The sequence below is a fragment of the Peromyscus californicus genome, unplaced genomic scaffold, assembly GCF_007827085.1.
Source record: "Peromyscus californicus insignis strain IS unplaced genomic scaffold, ASM782708v3 Scaffold_4__1_contigs__length_199733344, whole genome shotgun sequence".
Lineage (NCBI taxonomy): Eukaryota > Metazoa > Chordata > Mammalia > Rodentia > Cricetidae > Peromyscus > Peromyscus californicus.
The window spans coordinates 64848236-64865919 of NW_026294562.1; the positions used below are offsets into that span (position 1 = coordinate 64848236).

The following is a 17684-nucleotide window of genomic DNA, read 5'->3' on the forward strand; positions in this document are numbered from 1 at the left end:
GCGCACCGTCAGCTAGAACCCTAGGCTACCAGCAGCGACATCGGAGTGGGCTGGGGACTGCAGTAGAGGAATCAGCCGGCCGGGTTGGGCGCGCCCCTCGGTGCCACGCTGAGTCCCCGCCTCTGGGGTCCGGGGCTGGGGGCGGGGACTGGGGCCCCGCCGGGCCCGGGGGCGGTGCAGGCAGGGAGGGCGCAGGCAGGAGGAGGGGCTCCCGTGCGGGGCAGGGGAGGAGCGAGCGGCCGCGCCGCGCAACCAAGTGAGTTCGCTCCGAAGCCCGCGCCGCCGCCGGCCCGCACCTCGGGCGCCCGCCGCCCCCGCCGCCGCCCGCGCGGGGGTGTAGGATGCTGGCGGGCGCCAGGCTCCAGCGGCGGCGGCGGCAGCTGCAGCAGCCCCAGCAGTCCCGGCGGCGGCAGCCTCTCCCGTGGCCGATGAATGCAGACCCGCCGCCACCGCCCTGGGTTTGGATGGTCCCCGGCTCTGCCGGGCTGCTCCGGCTCGGCGCTGGGGTCGCGCCCCCGCCGGTGCTGCTGGCTTCGGCGCAGCCCGCCGCCGCCCCGCTGCTCGCGCGGCTGCCGGGCTGGCCAGCCCCGGGCGAGCCCTTGCTGCCCCTGCTGCCGCTGCCCTCTGCGCCAGACCACGCCGCCGTGCACCATTATCCCCTGCTCCACGGACAGGTAACGACCCCAGCCCCGATTCCATTCAGGTTTAGGATTGCAGGTCCCCTCCTTCCCCTGGGCGGCCCTGGCCCTCGGGTTGGCGCTCCTCCCTTCCCGGGTGATCCTGGGTACCCCACACCATCCGGACGCAGCCTTGCAGTCATACATTGGCAAGAAAGTTCATGCTTCGACGTCCGGTTTTGCCTTGGCAGTTTTTTGCTCATTAGAGAGGCTTAGACCCGGCATCCTTGTCTGGAGCCAGACTGCCTGGACCCAACTTTCCCCCGGCGCCGGGCGCTGTCCAGAACGCGGTGCTGAAGTCGCCGCCGCTGAGCACAGCGCGGCAACCAACTACCGTGGCTGCCTTCGCCTCGAAGTTAATACTTTTACAGTCTCCGCCAGACTTGAAAGCAAGCTGCGGATCAATAGCTATTTCTGATTCTGATCTGGTCCCCCTACTTCTTCACATAGATTCAGGGCAGTGCTTAAGAGAATTCCAGCCACGGAAGGCAGCCTGGAAATCCTGCCTTGAAAGCGTTTTGGGGGGTGGGAGATTTCCTCTCCTGCCATTTGAATTTCCTTAAGCAGGATCCCACTTTAGAAGAGTTTGGTATGCACAGCCTGGAACAGTAAAGAAAAGTGACTACATCTTGGATTGATGGTGCGGTGCTGCAACCTTTCCTGGCTTTGGCCAAATTCATTGTTCACTATCTGTACAAATGAATTTGAATACAAGAATAGCCTATATTTCATCCCGAGACTAGCATATTCAAATAAACGTTCTGTCACAGCACTTTTAATCAATTTTATCCCGGTTCCACCTTGTGAGTTTTTCTAGAAGACATCATGAAACTCCCCCTAAGCTGTTCCTTAGACTTAACGATAATGATACAAGCCATACTGGGCATCCTAGCTTGGTGTGTGATGCACATCGTATTCGGCTTTATTGGATAAGCTCTGGTAGCTTTTGCCATGTTTAGGAGGGCTGTCATTTCAGAGTGTTACCACTAGAGGTACATAATGTCAAAAACTATTCCCCCCCAAACCCTTGAATCTTCCCCCTCCCATAAATTAAAAAAGAAAAATCTGGAAAAACTTTAGCATTTGTCTTTCAAATATTTTCTGCTATTCACCATCTAAATAAGGATAGGTAGAATCAGGAAGCCATTTTTACATATAGCAAAACAAGAAAAACATTGTGCTGTTGAAGCAGTAGCCTCGGAGTGTTTCCCCACCCCCACCCCTGCCTTACTGAGGTGAAGCCTGGGGGGGGGGGGAGGGGTTTAGTGGGTGACTGTCCATTCCAGTGCTAGCTGTCTGAGATCTTCAGCTAAGCAGTCCCTACATTTCCTTGGCTCTAGAATTTGTTTGTATTAATGAACCTTGAGAAAGTTACAATCTTAGCTCTTTAAAACAGTTTCAAAATGGTAAATGAGATGGATGCAAACTGCAACACCGAAGGGAATGCCAGAGATACAGCTCTGTGCTCTTGGTGAAGAGAGGCTGGGAATTCAAAAAAAAATGGCCCCAAAGCCAGCCTTTGCCCTTCCCATCAGCCCAGGTCAGAAACTCACTCTTTTTCTAATTTTTTTAAATTGAGTTTCCTGCGTGTATAGAAGGGTTTCTGGTGTCTTCCCCCCCCTCTTTTGTTTCCCTCTCCCGATTACCCCCCCCACACACACACCACCACCAATTCCTTTCCAAGATTCCTGACCTACTTAGTTTAGCCAGACTTCTGTGTAACCACTGGGCTGTAGAAGTCCCATTTCCTTGTGTCTCTCATTGTCTTATCTTAGAAATTCCTCCCCAACGTTGACAGATACTGAATTGATACTTTTATGATGATCCAGATATGAAACTTTCCCAAGTAGTTTATAAAAGTTCATGGTCTTTCTTGATTGGAAATGATATTATCTTCTCATCAAATTTCTACGCTTGCTTAAATTCCTTTATCATAGCAGTTACTCCAGCGTCTTTTGGTAGAAAACAGGCTAATGTTTCTTTCTCTCTTTCTCTCTCTCTTTTGAAATTTTGGGTTCCAGTGGCTGTTCGGTGGTCATTCTCCAACCATTGGACTGTCCCCCTCCTCTGCTGTGGAGTTGGTGCCCCTTTTCCCACATGTCTGCCCTTCTGCTCTGCCACCTCCTGTTGGAAAAAGCTGGATAGATAAGCGGATGCCTAATTACAAGGTAAAAGGGCAAGTGATTTAATTGGATAAGTGGATTTTTAATTGATAAGTTCCTGGTATCACCATGTTAACAGAAAACATTATGCATTTTCTAATTGTAATAGATTGACTATTTGAGTACAGAGAGGGCTCATTTCAGAGCCAGGCTGACCTGTTCAGAGACATCAGCAGATAGGGATAATTTTGTTATAATTCAAACGCTTGGGTTCTGTTGAAAAAGCAACAATTTCTGAATCAGATTTTTTTTCAGCTTTAAAATCTTAAATCCATTCTTAAATATTATATAATGCAAGTTTTACATTTTGAAAAGGACTTTTTCCTCATGATTCCTACTTTGTTTTTTCTCCTTTCTGATGGTTTGTGAACTCAAGTGTCCTGAGTATCTTTTCCTTACTTGAATATGAAAGACGGAGTAACATATTAACTTGTTCTACCACACCAGTGGTGATCTCACTGGGTGATTCTCCAGTTTGTCTCCTGGCTGTTGCGCTGAACTGGCTAAGATAGGCTGATAGCTGAAGATTAGCCCAGTCTCAGCTAGAGGTCTTTTCTTACAGCAACTCCTTTCTTTAACTTTTAGATCCACACTTTTATGGCATGCCCAGTAGTATAACACCCACCATTTGACCAGTGAACAATAGCATATACCTGTATCTTCCACCAAGTGTTCTATTTTTAAATGTTTTGTTCACCTTTACTTTGGACAGATCTTTTTAAATAATTCCTTTGCTCTGGACTCAACATGGATATATCCCGAGGAATCAGGACTCTTCCACAGCCATGAAAAACCTCATTTTCTGGCAAACCAAGTAACTCCGTCTCTGTCTAGGCCAGCTCCTGCCTCCAGGCCTCTCCCCACTGTGGTATTAGCAGCTCAACCAATACCAGGTCAGTCTCCAAATAACAGTGATAATGTTACTTTTGTGGCTGTCTGTGTTAGTCATAAGTCAGCTTGAAAACAAAGTGTCATTTTCATGACACAATTCTCTTAGCAAATTCTCTTATGACGTATTGCACAGTGTGAATCTCTTTTAAAATTTGAGTCGGGTCACTCTTCTTCAGGTATAGGGTCGATCTTGAAGATGAGAAGACAGCAGAGGGATTTGTGCAGGATAATATTGGCAAGGCTCTGTGTTTATAACTGGACCATGTTTTCTGCTACTGGTTAGCAAGGAAACCAGGTGAACAATAGTCACTGGTTAACAGTGTTGCTTGTCTAGGGAGCTGCATGCAAGGATGCTTGTGGGTCTGCAGGGCACAGGTACATGCATAGCTTTTGTTAATTTTGCATTATCAGTGGAGGTGATGGTGGAGATGGATTATAAAACACTCTATTTGGAAGATGGGCTTTGTTCTATCTTTGGAATCAAGTGACCCAAGAGAACATTTGTCCTATAAAATAACCCCCTCCCAAAACAATCCTCAGATGAAACATTGCATAATAAACATGTATTGTAACAGGAGAATAAAATCATCTTATGAATTTTTAAATTGATTTTTTAAAATCACCTTAACATATGATCATATTACAAAAGCAAATGTTGCCGGTGCCAAAATTGTCTTGCAGCCCCTTCCATTATGGAATATTTTATGACTGCAGAATTACATTATCTTCCTGTAATTTCCTACCTACCAAGCTTATCTCAATATGTGTCTCTAAAATTTAGTAATAAGGAGCTGCTCCTGTGGATACCAACACCGGGGTGGAGGATGCATTTACTTTATTCCTTGTTTGCTTGCATATTTATTCCAGTTTGCAAGGACTCTTATTTAGCAATAACTCAGGAAAAACAAGACAACAAGTCCGGCAGGCTTTTGTGATTCTCGACTGAAAAGTGCCTTCGTTCTTGTCATTATGCATTGCAGACTGATTGAGAGCTGACCAAACATCAGGTGTACACATGTTTATAACATCGCATACCACAATGTACATGATTTCTATTTGCATTGATAGTCGTGGAAGATAATTTGATGACACATATCATATTCTATGAGGGCTTCATGACTTTCAATGGCTCTTAGAAGAATTATATTTCTCAATGCACGGGTGAAGTTGTCCGGATCACCTGCAGGTTTAGTTTTGAAGGCTACCTGATTAACAAATCCTTTGGGTGGAGTTCTTCCTTTGCATTAGTGGCAGAAGGCCACACAGACATTTTTCAGACGCCTCAGTCCTCCCAGGAAGCATAGCCTGTGGACACCCTAATGTTCACTGGGAAGCCGATAACTTCTCAGGGTGCGTACTTACTGCAACGCAGCACATATCTCATGCTCTGTTCAAATGGCATTCATTAATTTCACCTTCTGATTTGGGGGCTGGTAATCTTTAAAGGATGAAATGGTGCTTGTTATAAACATAATGTTCTGGCAATCTTTCATTCAAACCTTGCCTGCCATTAGTCAAATCTTCACTTTGTATACATTCCCTGGCTTTTCTTTTTTGTTTTTGACCTTTTGTTTCACCAGTGAAGATAACACTTGAAGCTTGCTTGTCTTGGGGAGAAATGTTGACCTGTCTCCCAAGGTGACTAACCATCAGATACATCTGCTTGACACGGGAGTTCCTAAATAGCATCAGTAAAATTTGACTTTTTGATGAGTTTCAGAATTCTCAGAAATCATTCACCTTTGGAAAGGATGAATTGAATGCCTGAAGAACATCTATGCAAAGGGTTGTTTGTGTGCTGCTAATTGACTCACAAAGCACTTAGGAGGGGAGCAAGGAAAAGTGAAAGGTAGAGTTAAGCCTCAAATTAGTTAATTTAAAATAGATCACTTCAATTTTACCATAAAAAGCTAGAAATTATGCCTTTATTAAAACACTTATCTGTAAATTATCAGATATGTTGTTATTAAAATAATTATATTTTTTATCTTATGGGTGAATAATTTTGCATATCATATTTAATTTTTACTATAATTTATATTATATAAGCACATAATATAAAATACATCATAAATATATTCTGTGATTGACATATCATATTGATCAATTTTGCTATACATTTTTTTCTATTCAGAATTCAGTGGCCTTAGAATCAGATGTATTTTATTGATTTCTTTCAAATTAATCAAAGAAACATAATTAGAATTTCCAGAGAACAGGAAAAGTGAGTTTTAAACTCTCATTTTAAACAGTGACAGTGAGCTAAGACTTTCTTTTCTTGCATAGATAGTGGTTTTCATGTAATTTTATTCTCTAAGTGCTGTTCACTCATGCTTTGACATTTGAGGAACAGTAGAAGATTATATACCATGAACTCAAGCGATGCAAGCCTAGCAAGCAGTTTGAGTAACTGTGCTATTGGCTGCCTTGGTAGAGGTCACTGTGGGTGAGGAACTCTAAGGCCTAAGGCTTGGGTTAATGTCACATCTCCTTCAACTTATGCTGACTAAGAGTTAACTGCAAGTTCAGGGGCTCGGGTCATGTGAGCTCAACTTGACTGAGCTTGGAAAGCCATCTAAAGTTTAACGTACTATAAGGGGTTTCATTTTTTAGGTAAACTGGGTTCATGCACAATTGTTCTACTCCGAGCTAGAAGCAGCCTTGGCCATCTCAAATGTGGGAAGTTATGATTGATGTTGGTCTCCTTTTCTTCACTCACCAGGCAAGCCATCTACAAGGAAGGGGGCAGGCACAGCACCGTGAGAGCTGGGCTAAGCAGTCTAGTGGGAGATGGGAAACAGAAGTTCACAATCATGTGATGTAGTTACAAATGATGGAGGACCCTGAAGGAAGTCCTAGGGTGATATCTCAGGGCGGGAAGAGGAATAGAATGCTAAGCCAAGCAGTAGATACAATGTATGCAAGAAACTGCAGGCAATTAAGTGAGGCTGGACCACTGTAGGAGTCAGTGGGGAGCCTAGATGGGGTAGTAGGTACTAGGCTTCCACCCTCTTCAGCCAGAGATATCCTGAGGGCTCACACTTTGTAAATGTTGTGAGATTTTATGCTGTTTTCCCAATCTGATGGCTCCACAGCTCCTCTAGGAAAGCAGGGATTCATCCTGGGAAGCTGAGGCGCATCAGGAGGCCTATTATCTTTTCACTGGCCAGTGGGTCCAGGATGTAAAGACATAGAGTCACAGCTGAGGAAAGCAAGGACTAAGTTAATAACTAAGTGGCTAATAAGGAAATCGTCCCTAATGATGGTGTTAATGGGCCGAACTGAGAAGTAATCCAAGAATCCTTCATTCCCAGCCATCAGCAGCTGATTCAGGGTAGGAAGCAGGCAGGCAAGAAAGTGTCAGTGGCCAGCATGGTCCTCCCAGTCAGGAGCTGCAGGATGCATCCGCTTCATCTCTCCATCAGTCCTCTTCCTCCATAGAGTATGTGAGTCTCTGGAATGAGGCAGCATGTCAGGGCACTCGGCGGAAATAAAAGAGCTGAGAGCAGTGTGAAGAGATCATTGGGTCACTTGCCTTCTGGTAGAGACTCACAAAATAAGCAGTGCCTTGAGGGAAACTGGAGGTTTGTGTAAGAGCCGTCTATATGGTATTAGCCATTAGCCTGAGATCGGAAAGCCTGAGTCTACTAAACTTGTGCTGGAGAACACAAATGTATAATAGCCAAAACGGTTGTGCCATCTCAGCTTCAATGATGAGAGAGACAGATGGGGAAGAAAATAAAAGCCCAGGTGTGCGGCAAAGAGCATTCTGCTCCGATTCTTTTGATCCCAGAGATGCAGAAGAAGGGCTTTACACAGGACCTGGTCACCCTTTTGGGTAAAGCAAATTTTAATACAATTTAGCAGGCATAAATAAATAAATAAGTAACCACAGAAGATCAGAAAGGGGTGCAATAAAAAATGGGCTGCCTCTGGGGAAAGACCGTCAGAAAAAAATTAGAAAGGAGCACAAGGGCAATTCTGAAACACAGTGATTAAAATCAGTCAGGATAAGATCCAATTGAAGACAGTCTGCACACTTTCCCCAGTCTGCCACCGTGACTCTGTAAAGCAGCCCGTATTCAGAGAAGGCGATGGGCATGGATGATGTCAAAAGGAAGGTGATGGGCATGGATGGTGTCAAAAGGAAGGTGATGGGCATGGACAATATCAAAAGGAAGGTGATGGACATGGACGGTGTCAAAAGGAAGGTGATGGGCATGGACGGTGTCAAAAGGAAGGTGATGGGCATGGATGGTGTCAAAAGGAAGGTGATGGGCATGGACGGTGTCAACAGGAAGGTGATGGGCATGGACAATATCAAAAGGAAGGTGATGGGCATGGACGATGTCAAAAGTTGAAGCAGGGATCCTGACGCTCTGACTTCCTGTAAACAAATGAGAAGTATGGTGTTAAATGTGATGAGAAGGGCATCTCTGCTCACCGAGGCCTGGTTTATTAGTTACTTTTCTCATTGCTGCGATCTAATGCCTGAGAAGAAGCAACTTAGGGGGAAGGGTGTGTATCTGGGCTCAGTTTTCTTTTTTGTTTTAAGCGGGGGTGGGGTGGGGTGGGGAGTACATTCCATCATGGAGGCGAACACCTGAGCCTTTTGCGGTCATTTCACACGCAAACCACAATGAAGACACCATATGAAAGAGCTGAGAAATGGACACGGCATCCCACACGGTTAGATCTGGTCTCCATGTTGGGAAAAGTTAAGAGAGTAGGCATTAAAGAAAGTGCTATGTCTCACCAAAAGGTCATGTTGGTACCCAGGGGAGGAAGGACCCTCCTACAGAAGCATGGGGTGGGTGACATGAAAGGCACCTCTGTCACGACGGCTGCCACCACTCTGCTCAGCTAGTTTCATTTTTCTTGTCCTGTTGTTGTTGTTGTTTTGTTATACACTCAGGTTGTTTAAAAGCACAATGTCTGTCTTTCGAAATGAAGTTTAGCGTATTTTGTGCTTTATATTTTCTATATGAGTTTTGGCACTTGGATTTGTATTTTCCTTTTATTCTGTTTTGCTGTTTCTAGTCTGGGGGCATTTATGTTTTTGTTTAGTTTTTAGTGTAGGGTGACTTGGAGTATGTCATATGGATCTCCAAGCAATTACCAAATGAGATTTTTTAAGAAATCTGACTTGAGCTTATGTTTTCTCAATTTCAAGTTATGAGACCACAATTACCTTCGAACCCTTCTGTGTAACATTTGGAAAAGTTCACATTATGTAGTTTTATTATTTTCATTTTAACTTCCTCTACTAAGAAACAAATCTATAACAAGAACTCAGAATGAGGAAGTCAGGCTTCAGAATATTTGCGAACATCAGCATTGGTGGCTAATCACAGTGGATACACATGAACGTTTGCAGTTTGGTCACAGGAGTGAGTGAAAAGTTCTAAGCTATATTCCTTCCTGTAAGTGAAATGCAAAAGCTCAGATTGTGCTGCCAGAAACCCCCAAACTCACAACTCATTACAAGTTTCCCTAAGACTGAAGCTGGACCAAGCCCCTGCCCACTATACAATTAATACAGGAAAGGTATGTGGTGTGCACCTTCTATGTTATAGGAATATAGGATGGCCAGAAGTGGGGGCACATACATTGAAAGAGATGGTCAGATACCCTAGAACTCAAAGCTCTGTGGAAAAGTCACTGTTAAGGGAATTCGATGCCTATGCAGGCAACCATGACAGTAGGAGCCAAGTCCAGGTCAACTCCTGAATGTACTGACCCTGCCTCCCATGCTGACAGCCCGACACAAGAAGGGCTGTGATGCTCCACAGGAGGAAGTCCAATGCATGGCATTGTCTACTGTCCTACTTCTGAACGCTAGCATTTTGTAAAAGCATTACGAGAAGTGCAAACCAAGCAAGCAATTCATCCATCAAGAGACAAGACAATCAGCAGAACCAGAGACCTGCACCCTGAAACTCTCAGCACAATGCTGATTAGCATAATAATGACCCGAAGGAGGGAAGAGGTGTAGGATTTCCTCAGAGAAATGGAATTAAAGTCATGGAACTATTAAGAAGAATATAACGTCCAAGATGGAAAGGGACTTTGATGGGCTCACGAGTAGATGTGATGAAGCCGAGGAAAGAGTTTAAAGCTAGAACAATAGAAACTTTGGGAATTGTATTTCGGAGAGAACGCAAGTGGAGAAATGGAGCCTGCATCCTCAGAGCTGTGAGATAACATCAGATGGTTAACATATGTGTGATTGAAGTCCTAGAAGAACACATGGCATGAAAAGCATTTGGAGAGACGATGATCAGAGGGGATACAAAAATCAACAGTGTTGTCAAACTGCAGACTCAAGAAGTTCAGCCAACTCCACTGGAAAAGAGCAAAGCGGAAAACAAGCAGGAGCTGAGCACCCGGCAAGTCAGAGTCAAACGTGTAAAGCAAAGACGACAAGCAAATCTTGAAGGTGGGGGAAAGACACACTACACAAACAGGAACAAAGACGAAAGTCTCACGAGTTTTATTGTCACAACAAAGTGATGTGTTTAAAGGGCTGAGATAAAAATCTCTCCATCCACAACTTAAACTAATCAAAATCTAGCAGAACTTGAGGTTGAAATATCATGCCAAACAAACTAGAACTGATAGAACTGAAGAAATTTCACTGTCTGGAAATCATTGGCTCAAGAAATTACAAGGAGCTTATCAGGAAGGAATAATGTAACATCAGTGAGGAGTTTTCCTCCTTTGGACAGGAAAGGAAAGTGATCAAGATGATAAAGGTTGTATTGTTCTCCCTCTCATGATAAGGGTTGTATTGTTCTCCCTCTCAACAGCTCTGAGAATAACTGGCGGGGGGGGGGGGGAGAGCAGTGAATAGTGACAGAGCGTGTTTGTACATCTTACAACATTTGTAAACGTGAGATGCGTGCTAGCACTGCCACAAGGGATTTGGAGGAGGACCTGGAAGTGTGAAATCAGAACACCTTCTTATCATCTACTATATGACACATGGTAACAGCTGAGAGTAAATTCCAGAGACTTAAAGATAGAGCTGCTATCTTCATGTATGATCTATTTATTTATATAAAGGTGTACATTTTATTACACACACACACACATACACAATGGGGGTGTAGGCAGGTGGAATTGTGAAGAGACATAGCAAAATAATTGTAGATGTAATAATAGATTCATAATAAATGTTCAATCCAGCCTGCCAGAGATACATAGTGAGGCCCTGTCTTAAAAAAATAAAAATAAAAAAAAAACAAAACAAAAGAGAAAAGCCAAGTGTAGTGGCACATACCTTCAACCCTAGCACTGGGGAGACAGAAGCAGGTGGATCTCTGTGAGTTCAAGGCCAGCCTGGTCTGTATAGCAAATTCCAGTCTAGCCAGGGCTACATACCAAGAGCTTTCATCAAAAAACAAACAAACAAACAACAACACCTTTTCCCGGGAACCCAAAGTTTGCTCTGGCCAGGGAAGCAGGTAGACTGACTGCAGAACTTCAGCTTTCCCCTTCTCCTCCAAATTCAATTCCCCAGTCTCATCCCCAGCTCAGCAGCAGACCACCTGCTCCACCTTCCCTGCTCTCTCTGCCTTCATCTCCAGTAGAACATACAGATATTCTCCTCCAATCTTTCTCCCTACTTATCCTGTTATCCCAGCCTTCTCCAACAGACATTTTCTGGGAACCCACCACCCAAGTCTGCCAGAGAAGCAAGTAAATGGATAGAACTAGGAAAAAATTATCCTGAGTGAGGGAATCTAGGACCAGAATGATAAACATGATCAGCGTCTTGCTCAGCCATCATCAGAGAAGCTTCCTCCTGCAGCAGCTGGGAACTACACAGAGACCCACAGCCAGACAAAATGCAGAGAGTGAGAGACCTTGGAAGACTCAGCCCTAAAGGGATGTCACCATCCAATCCTCCCCCTCAGGGTCCAGAGAATCCTGTGGAAAAAGAGGCGGAAAGAGTGTAAGAGCCAGAGGGGATAGAGGACACCAAGGAAACAAAGCCCTCTAAATCAACATGATGAAAGCTCATAGGCACTCACAGAGATGGAGGCAGCATGCACAGTCTAGCATGGGTCTGCACCAGAAGGGGTCCCAGAGCTGAAAGGAGAAGTGGACACCTGCCTCCATCCTAATGTAAAAGCTATCTCCAATTGATAAGCACTTGCAAATGAAAATTCAGTTTTCTCCAAGGGAGTCTCATGGGGAAACAAACTGCTCTTAAAGGTTGGTTCAATGCCCACCAGTAGATGCCAACAGAAAACAGACTCAGCCGCATATTTGGAGGTTCCTTGTCTCATAATGTCATGTCAGGGTTTTTAATTTTTTCTTCTTTCCTTTCTTTCTTTCTTTTTCTTTCTTTCTTTCTTTCTTTCTTTCTTTCTTTCTTTCTTTCTTTCTTTCTTTCTTTCTCTCTCTCTCTCTCTCTCTCTCTCTCTCTCTCTCTCTCTCTCTCTCTTTCTTTCTTTCTTTCTCTTTTGTACCCTACAGGTTCTTTGCATATATATTATGGTTTCTAGGTTTATGTTTTTGTGGGATTCCTGAGTGTGTGAATGAGTGGGGTCTCTGCATCTCTATCTCTTTCTTCTGCCTTTTGTTTGTTTGTATTGTCCCATTCCGATGTGTTAGGTTTTGCTTTATCTTATCATAATATTATGTTATATTATTATTCCTTAGAAGCCTGTTTGTTTTCTAATTAGAGACAGAAAAGGGGTAGATTTGGATGGGAGGAGAGGTGGGGAGGAGCTGGGAGGAGTTGAGGGAGTAATAGGGATATATTATATGAGAAAGAAAAGCTATTTTCAATAAAAGGGGAAAAAAGGAAAAAGTCCACACGAACAAATAAAAAGGCATCGAGAGAGCCTCCTGTAGCTATACTGGTGGTTTAATGCTTCCCCACAAACAAACACAAAAACAAAAAAGCCCCGACATAAATTATTCAACACAAAATTAGGTATAAAAAGAGAAAGAAGGATCATAACATAGAGAACAAGCATGTAAAACAAACCATAAAGGGGAAATTAAAACGTGAAATTTAACTCCCTGTTGACAGGCAGAGGTTTTTCAGAGTTTTAGCACAAGTGTGTGATGTCTATTTTGAAACTTGCTCTTAATATGACAACACGAACTGGGTGGAAGTCACAGTGAGGAGGTGATCCCCACTTCAGAATGAGTCCAGAGGACCTGGAGGTGGCTAGCTAGTCAGCAAGTGAGAATTTGGCGAGGAAAAGGAAATTGCATCAATGAAAATTCGCAGGAAGTGTGTCCAAAAGGACAGAACAATTCCAAGCAATACTTCCACACAGGACGATCAGGGACAAAGAGAAGGGAGGCGCAGGCAGCAGGGGGCTTCAGCAGCACCTTGTGTGACAGCAGGAAGGTGGGGTGTTTTCAGCTTTGGAAAACTGACAGGAATCTGCCCTCCACCCTGGCCAGAGGGACAGCTACAGACCACCTCACGACGAACAATGTGTGTTTATGTGCATGTGCACGGCATTCATCATGTCCACATTCTAGGCTGCAAAATAACCCCACAGATATTGAGACAGATTAAAGTCTCTACAAGTCACCTTCAGGCCAAAATAGTATTAATTTAGAAACCAGTAATGGAACACGAAAAAACAATCTGGAAAATGTCTAAATACCTGAAAATAGAATAGTGTACTCAAATAACACATTGGGTCAAAGAGATAGAGGGAGTCAGAAAATATTTTGATTTAAATGAAAATGAAAATCATTATAAGAAATCTTGTGGGGGCACAGCCAAAGCAGGACACAGCCAGAAATTTATAACATGAAAATGTCTGCATTGGAAAAGGAAAATTTAAATCAATGCTTACCCTTAAGCTACTAGAAAAGAAAGAACTTTCTAACCAGAACAAGCCAAAAATATTGAGAAAAAAAAGATGACTCAGTTTTGTTTCCTGTTGCTATGATAAAACGCCCCGACTTAGGGGAGAAAGAGCTCACAATTGCAGATTACAATCATTCATAGCAGGCAAGTCACGGTGACAGAAGCATGAGGGACCTAGTCACATCACATCCATAGTTAAAAGCGAAGAGCAATGAATTCATGCGTGCATGCTAGGCCTTGACTCACTTTTTCTGACTTCATCCAGGTCAGGATCCTGAGCCTAGAGAAGGGGCCACCCACACTGGCTGGGGGCTTCCTAACTCAATTATCATAACCATGACCACTCCCCACAGGCATCACCGAGACTTCCTCCCGAGGTGTTTTTAGATTGTGTGACATTGACAATAAGCACAAAAGATAGGAAGAGATGTCAAAGAATCAAAATGGAGAAATAAAAAAAAAATTGGTGAAAGCAGAACTGAACTTTTAGAAAGACCAGTACCGTCAGTCATCTCCTAGCTGGGGCTTCAGAAAAAAGAAAGCCAATGATGATGAGCAATATTAAGAAGAAAAACAGTGCTTGTGCAGGCCTTTATACACAATGAGAAAACGTGAGTCACTACCCCATGGAGTGCACTCAAAGCTTTAACAAAACAGACGGACCCTTTGTGCAGAACCAGCGGAGTGAAGGAAACAACAGAATGTGAGGAGAACTGAGTGTGTGTAAGCAGCAAGTTTGTTCAGAAGCCTTCCAGTGTGGGGGAAGATGTTCCCAACAGGGAAATTCTCCAGGATCAAGCAACTTCTCTGGTAAGTTCCATCAGCTGTTTCTGGAAAGAGTGGTAGACACATTTGCACAAGCTTGTTCAGACAACAGGCGAGGGGATAATGTCCCCGCAACTCCTTTCCCTGAGATCATCCGTCCTCTGTTACAAAAGTTACGTGGATATTACAGGAAGAGTGCTAATTGAGATGCTTTGGCCAACACAGAATCAAAAATGTCCAAGGGAATGCAGTGGGTCCAGCAGTGGATATAGTAGGCAACACCTTGTGACTAAGTTTTACTTTCTGGAAATGAAAGGCTAATTCAATATTAGGAAACCAGTTGATGTTATTTATCAAAACTGAAAGATCATTTCAGTAGATTTAGAAAATATGTTAGCGGGGCATGGTGGTACATGCCTATAATCCTAGCAAGCACCAAAGCAGACGCAGAAGTATCACAAGTTTGGGACTATAAAGTAAGATAATATCTGAATGTAAAACAACAGCAATAAAAATCATTGTTCCAACTCAACATAGATCCAGATTAACAAAAGAAAAATAAAATGTGCAAGCCAATGAGAGTTTTAAAAGTATCTGCTAGAATGGACAAAAGATACCCTTTAGAGAGCCATGGGTAATGCTTCATTTAAACAGTGATAATGGTGGGTTCCTCCGGGGTGGAGAACTAGGCAGGGACTTGTGCCCACATCACATCAGTGTAGAATAGTTCTAGAAGCTGCAAGTGGTACAAGCAGACAGAAAGGAAACAGGAGGGAAGGAACCCAGGAAGAGGAATACCGACCACAGTCAAAGCCATCTCTCGTTGCAGACAGAAGTACTGCCAGGGTAGACCACCTCAGAAAATCAGCCAGAAGCAGCTAGTACTGGGTTTCCCAGGTTTGCAGGACACAAGGTCAATGTACAAATTCAACTGAGTCCCTGTGTTACCATGAACAACTGGAAATGCAAAAAAACCCCAAAAAAACAAAACACAAAACCAAACCAAAACATCTCAGATAAGTAATATAGAACCTGAAAGTTATTGACAAGCAGTAAAGAAATGTCCAGCAGCCTTGAAGACTGCAGGGGAAAAAAATGAAAGACACAATTCAAAATTTCAGAAATCAACCTTTTGTAATAACCAAACTGGAAACGCACATGGTGCAAGCATGAGCACGTGGAGGTGGATCCAGAGGTGAGGCGGTACAGACACAGCGTCAGGTGCCTTCAGAGAGAGGCAAAGGGAGTTGGAGGAAGAAAAGCATATTATGGGAAAGCCAATGACAAAAATAAAGGCAGACACTCATAGCTTAAACAATCACAAATAAATTAGGTTGATTAAAAATGTTTCCCTCACCCTTGTAGACACAAAACAAATTGTAAGATAAAGAGGAACTTTCTATCATTCGATGAACTCTTCAATGGGACTTAGGAACTATTTATCTTGAACCAATATGAGGAAACTACTTATATTCCTGTAGGCTTCTAGACTTTTCTAACCGGGCATGTGCTAGGTAACCTCACATTGGCTCTTTCCCTTGGCTGTGAGTCCCTTCTACACCTGAGATAGGTGTTACTTCCTGTTATGTGTGTCTTGGAACACAGGAAGTGATGAAACTATAATATCTATTACAAAAGTAGTTGTCAATACTAGCATTTTTGCAAAGTGAAAAAAATAAACGTTAATTACATAGATGAATCTCAATTATCTGGATATCTGTAAGAATCTGAAACACTGAAGTATCAGGTTCAGCAATGCTAACATCTGCTGGGATCAAGAGGAGCATGGTTTGCAATTACAGAAGCTGTGGAAGAGAAAGGCAGGCATTGACCATGGCATCAAATCCACTGGTTCAATAAGGAAAATCATATTCATGTCAATAAGCTACATGAAGATGCATTGTGAGATACGTGCAGAGGCAGCAGCCATTTGTAACAGTCTGAAGTCTGAAGCATGTTGTGGAGCTAGATACAGAACATTGAGCTTAGAGCTTCCACCTTCAGCAGAGGGCAAGACTCCCCGACCCTGAGAGTCATTAGCATGCCACTTTAACTGTCTCCTGAAAGGTCTAGCCAAGAAATGAAACAACATGGAAGACTACCTGGAGAACTCAGAAATCTCAAGGTCAACTTTAAAACTCTCCATATTAATTTAAAAGACTCAGACAAGTTGATTGATGAGAGATATATTTCTTTCATATCAACAGCTTTGTAGACATGGCCATGGCGGACATAGGGCTACATTTGGTTGTAATAGGACTACATTTGGTTGTAATGGTCTTAGAGAGCTAGCAGTGAGTACATCTTGACAGAGTTGTAAGAGGTTTAACATTTGCTCCTCCAAGGCATTTTCATACCGTGCATCCTGGGAACAAACAACCCTGGCGTCACCCCTCTAGCCTATTATCTTATGGGAATAGGGAACCCATTTTAATCATCATCCGAGATACTCATGTGCTATGGGTCTAGATGGTGACTACCTGTTCAAAGGTCTCACTTTTTATTTTGACTTACTCTGTTTCCTCAGTATAAGATGAATCTGCTCTTTCCATGCAAAAAGTTGGAAATTATTAAGACATAGGAGAAAAGAAAAACATTATCCTCAGCCCTAGGAAGTATTCATAAATAGCAGCAGAGTAAAACTATTTCCAGACATGCGCCGCACAGGAACACTTTAGACATTGCCAGTTCTTTACAGTAACTTCCCAGGCTTTTAAAGGACAACAGAGGACAGCTCGCCGGAGCCACTGTGATGCTTACACGCCAGGGAAGAAACTTATTTCTTCCTCTCTTCCCAATTTCTTTTCTTCTCTATTTAGATTTTCATATGTATTTTAGTGCATTCTTTGAGAATTTCACACATACATGCAATGTATTTTGATCTATCCTCCCTCCCACTTCCCTCCTCCAAGCCCTTCCAGAATCCTCTCACCACCACCACCCTCACCCCACCACCCCACCCCGTCAACACCATGTCCTCTTCTTTTAACCCATTGAGTCTAGTTAGTATTGCCTGCTTGCACACGGGGGTGAGCCCACCACCAGAGCAGGGACAGCCTACGAGGGGAGGGGCTGTGACCCTGAAGTAAACTGTCTCACCCTCCCCTCCTTGCTAGGGGTGGGACTTCATGATCCCTCCCCTGTTCATGCTTGGATTTACAGTTCTAAAGTTCACTTTTTTCTTTCACCCTCTATGGCTTTTGAGTGCAATGTTGAAATGGTAATGACAAAGGTGTGTCCATTTCAAAAAATTATTGATTTATTTTTAATTAGCATACAAAGTAATAGGATTGACTCTGACATTTACATAAATACTTTGTTTTGGTTGCTCCTCCTCCCCAA

At 43.4% G+C, this 17684-nt stretch overlaps 1 protein-coding gene across 1 annotated transcript in view; it reads left to right on the top strand.

Annotated features, from left to right (window-relative positions):
- The first annotated feature begins 294 nt into the window (after nucleotides 1-294).
- The window catches only part of Tcerg1l (transcription elongation regulator 1 like), a 194565-nt gene continuing 177175 nt past the window's right edge, over nucleotides 295-17684 (top strand). Inside the window, exons 1-3 of the mRNA XM_052762004.1 lie at nucleotides 295-674; nucleotides 2699-2845; nucleotides 3552-3732. Of these exons, the coding sequence (XP_052617964.1) occupies nucleotides 342-674; nucleotides 2699-2845; nucleotides 3552-3732 (661 nt within the window). The 5' untranslated portion in view covers nucleotides 295-341. The remainder of the gene's footprint in view (nucleotides 675-2698; nucleotides 2846-3551; nucleotides 3733-17684) is intronic.